The sequence below is a fragment of the Sturnira hondurensis genome, unplaced genomic scaffold (assembly GCF_014824575.4).
Source record: "Sturnira hondurensis isolate 20B ecotype Veracruz unplaced genomic scaffold, ASM1482457v3 Scaffold0008552, whole genome shotgun sequence".
Lineage (NCBI taxonomy): Eukaryota > Metazoa > Chordata > Mammalia > Chiroptera > Phyllostomidae > Sturnira > Sturnira hondurensis.
The window spans coordinates 1-4,517 of record NW_028081183.1 but is presented as its reverse complement, the minus strand read 5'-3'; the positions used below and the strand labels follow the sequence as shown (position 1 = coordinate 4,517).

Genomic DNA, 4,517 nt, shown 5'->3' with positions numbered 1-4,517 from the left:
TTATTATAAAAATGTGAAAAAGTCAGTAGAGTAGAATGTAAGATGGGGTTGCACAAAGAGTCCCATGGAAGGTAAGACTTGACAAGGTTTCTGAGATTGTCTAGTTCCAGCCCTTTATCTTTGAAAGAGCAAACTGAGACAGAGATGCAATTGCATTAGAAATGACTCAACCCCATGCCTTCTTACACTGATGTTGGGCTCTTCCCTTGAGTATGCTGATTTTTGGAACCTGGGCACCAAAGCTCCATTTCTGAACACTCTCAGTACCTTGGAGGAATTCTGAATATAACCATGTCTCATTGTCTTCTACCTCTGTTTTCAGTGCCTGTGTTCCCCTTCCTCAATACCTAGGTCACCCCAAGAGTTTTGCAAAAAAGGAAAAAAAATACCCGCTGGTAACGTAAGAGTTAATGATAGTCACAAGTCAGTGAAGTTCAAAAATATTTGGTGAAAATCGTGTCTGTGTGTTAATTGTAGGATAGACAAATATTACATGGAGAGAATTGCAAGTTCTTAAAAAGCTGATAGTAAAAAAAGGAGCAGAAAAATTGCTGACAGTCTCAGAGTCCAACTGAGTAATTGCTTTATGAAACAATGTGCTAATAATGTCATTTTGGATACAGTACTGTATGTGAATATTTAGTTAGATCTATGAAGACTGAATATCCTTGAGACATAAAGTACTGAATACCTATAGCAACTTATCCTAGTATTGAGTTTTTCCAAGAGAGACATTATTTTTGATGCTACATCAATTATAAAAGTTCTCACCACAAATACTACCAACTCAGAGGACTGACTTCATGCTGATTTATTCAGAGAGTTCTTTTTTTTTTTTTTTTGCCACCACCAAAGAGTAAGTCATTGAGTAAGTCATTGTTGACTTGTGTGCCCAGGACTGACAGTTTAAATAAGGCTCTATTAAAGATACAACTGGCTGTGGGGCCTTTGGTACTTTTCTGTCAGCAATCCACTAAGACGTAGAGGGAAAACTGATTACTTGTAGCCCAAACAGAATCATTTGAGGAGAAACAGAATTGTCAAAGGAAGGTGCAAAAGGATACTAGGAAGAAGAAGTCATAGATCTTCACCAAAGTTTTATAGTGTGTAAACCCCTGTAGAAAATAAAATAATGAATAGGTACACCAAGATATAATGGATGTATTCAAAGAGTGTTCACCATTTCATTACAGGTCCCTTCCCCTGACCTCCTATTCTGGAAACAGGCTTTAGAGAAGACTAAATGGGACATAGTAACAATGTGACAGAATTTGTCCTCCTGGGCCTCACTCAGGATCCTGGGGGCCAAAAACTATTATTTGTCATATTTTTACTCATTTACCTTGTGACTATGGTGGGCAACCTGCTCATTGTGGTGACTGTTCTTGCCAGCCCCTCTCTGGGCTCCCCCATGTACCTCTTCCTTATCTATCTCTCACTCATGGATGCAGCATATTCCACTGCCATTTCACCCAAATTGATCATAGACCTACTCTGTGGTCAAAAGACAATTTCCTTCTCAGCTTGCATGGGACAGCTCTTTCTGGAACACCTTTTTGGAGGTGCTGAGGTCTTCCTGCTGGTGGCCATGGCCTATGATCGCTATGTGGCCATCTGTAAACCACTGCACTACATAACCATCATGAATAGACAGGTTTGCATCCTGCTGTTGGTGGTGTCCTGGGCTGGAGGTTTTGTTCATTCTGTGGTTCAACTTCTCTTTGTGTACAATCTCCCCTTTTGTGGCCCTAATGTCATTGACCACTTTGGCTGTGACATGTATCCACTATTAGAACTTGCCTGCACTGATACCTACTTCTTAGGTCTCACTGTGATTGCCAATGGTGGAGTAATCTGTACGATCATTTTTATTAGTCTACTAACATCCTATGGTGTAATCCTAAGTTCCCTTAAAACTCACAGTTGGGAAGGAAGGCGCAAAGCCCTGTCTACCTGTGGTTCCCACATCACGGTGGTTATTCTCTTTTTTGTTCCCTGCATTTTTATGTATGTTAGACCTGTTTCTAACTTGTCAGTTGATAAATTCATAAGTGTGGCTTATACTGTTATCACTCCCATGTTGAATCCTCTAATATACACTTTGAGAAATTCAGAAATGACAAATGCTATGAAAAAACTCTGGTGTAAGAAGTTAGCTATAGATAGAATGAAAATGGGTCATCCATATTGAGTGTACTTGTTGCTAATTCTGAAACAACAATCAGGCAGTGCATTCTAACTATGGATGACTTAGTTAACCCCATGAGTTCTCTTGGGATGGTTTTCTTTATTCATACAGATGTATGAAAAAGTAGAATAAATTATCTTTTGAGGTTAGAATCAATCTAATACAGAAATCCCTAAGGATGAATAAAAAGGCACAGGTATTTTACTGTTATTAGGAATAATAAATGAAATTCACCTCATAACTTTTTTTATTGTTCAATTACATTTGTCCTGATTGTTTCCCCTTTGCATTTTCCTGCCCCACAATAGCACTCTCACCTCCTATAGTCAATGCCTTCATGTTGTGCATGCCCATGAGTCCATTATTCCTGTTTCTTGGCCCTGCCCCTTCCCCTTTTTCCTACTATCCCCCTCCCACCACCCCTGTGGTCATTGTCAGTTTGTTTTCTATTGTTTAGATTGAAATGGGACTTTAGAAGAGTTTTTTTTTCCTTTGAGAAGTGAAAAACAAGCTACCTTTGAAAATTTGTTTTTACCCAAATACTGAGAAAACAATTTGGCTAATGTTTAGAACTAATTTCTAAAGTTAAAACAGTGGTATATATGTATGCATATATGTATGTATCTTTTATTGTTGTTCAGGTACAGTTGTCTCCATTTTTATCCCAGCATGCTTCCCTGCCCCATCCATCTTCACTTCCAACTCTGAAACTTACCCTGTCTGGCTTTGTCCATGTGTCCTCCATACATGTTTCTTGATGTCTTTTTCCCTATTTCCCACCAGCATCCCTCTCCCCTACCCCTTCTGAATACTGCCAGTTTGTACTTTATTTCAAAATTTTAATGTTTGTTGTATGCATACAGATTTTTGCAGATGTCTTAAGGAGTTTATCTTCCAAATTATTTCTGTTTCTCATTTTGATGCCTGTGCATTTTAAGTTCAGGATGTTTATATGGGAGATGATGCCATACTTGATTAAATGCACAATCATGGAGCAGTTCTGTTAGATGAGATGTTGAGTGTGTTCACAGATTGTGATGAACCTGAATGGAATGGTAAACAATGAAAATAGATTCTTGATTAGAGTATAGAATGCCATACAAATGAAGTTGTAAATATATTTTCATACTTTTCCTCAGTTGTTGTTATGTGCCTTTTTGACATACTTTAATTTAAATTAATTTTTTTAAATTTTTGTTCATTTATCTTTAGAGGTGAAGGGAAGGAGAGAAGGAGAGAAATATCAATGTATAGTTGCCTCTCGTGTGTCCCCTACTGGGAACTGGCCTGCAACCCAGGCATGTGCCCTGACTGGGAATCAAACCGTGATAGTGTGGTTCGCAGGCCCGTGCTCAGTCCACTGAGCTACACCAGCCAGGGCTCTTTCTGACATACTTTAAAGAGTAGATGAAGCTTATTTTGTCTTTATGACACTGAAGATTGGGTAAAGAAATGTATTATTTTGCACAGCAATGTGTTCTGTGAAAGTTGCATTCAACTTCAATACTTTAAATTATAGACTTAATAATGGTTTGTTTTTATACAAACATAATTTTGTTTTTCAATCTTATCTTAAATTTTTTTATTTTCTCAATGTGTAGCCCCTCCAGAACATCACAAAGTAGGAAGAACATGGAATTGCTTCTATTGTATTGTAGGAACATCATCTATGTTTTGGAAGAGTTTTTTTCCTAACTAAAAGTAATTAGAACTTTTCTTACTTAAAAATTTTATTATGTATTTTTTCACGCATACAGTAATATATGCAATTTATACCCAGAATATGATCAGTATTGAAATTACCTGTGTATAACATTCCTCTCCCTCTTTCCAGAGATAATCCCCATGTTGAATATTTTATTAATCATAGTTAAAAATAGTTTAACTGCATATGTATGTATCCTTAAATTATAGAGTATACAATTTCATATTCTCTACATTTATTAAAATTATGTTACATAGTACAAAGTTTTCTGAGTCTTTTATCCAGAATGTTGACTTCCTAAAATTCAATCATGTTGCTACATGTCTCTGTAGTCCCACCAGTTTCCTGCTCTGTATTATTCCATGTCTAAATATACCACACGTTATGAACCCATTTACCCAGCGTGCTACTCTGTGCTGCTATGGACATCCTGAATGAAATTACTTTGTGTTAATTAGGCTGTCTGCGTGCTCACCTTTATGGATGGTTGCAGTTTTCTCCTAAAAATGTGTTATCAGTTAAACTCTTGGTTGTGTTTATATGTGTGCATTTGTGCGTGTGAATGTGTGTGAAGATTTTAATGTACTTTGCAAAGGGCTTTTTGTTGTTATAAAACCAAGTTTT

General features: G+C 37.0%; 1 protein-coding gene across 1 annotated transcript; it reads left to right on the top strand.

Annotated features, from left to right (window-relative positions):
- Positions 1-1,243: 1,243 nt before the first annotated feature.
- Positions 1,244-2,191, top strand: LOC118992979 (olfactory receptor 4A5-like). Its single transcript, XM_037055055.1, has one exon. The coding sequence runs from the start codon at positions 1,244-1,246 to the stop codon at positions 2,189-2,191; it is 948 nt and encodes a 315-aa protein (XP_036910950.1).
- The last annotated feature ends 2,326 nt before the right edge of the window (positions 2,192-4,517 follow it).

Coding starts and splice junctions, on each gene's coding strand:
- LOC118992979 (XM_037055055.1), top strand. CDS start 1,244: ATGGGACATAGTAACAATGTGACAGAATTTGTCCTCCTGGGCCTCACT.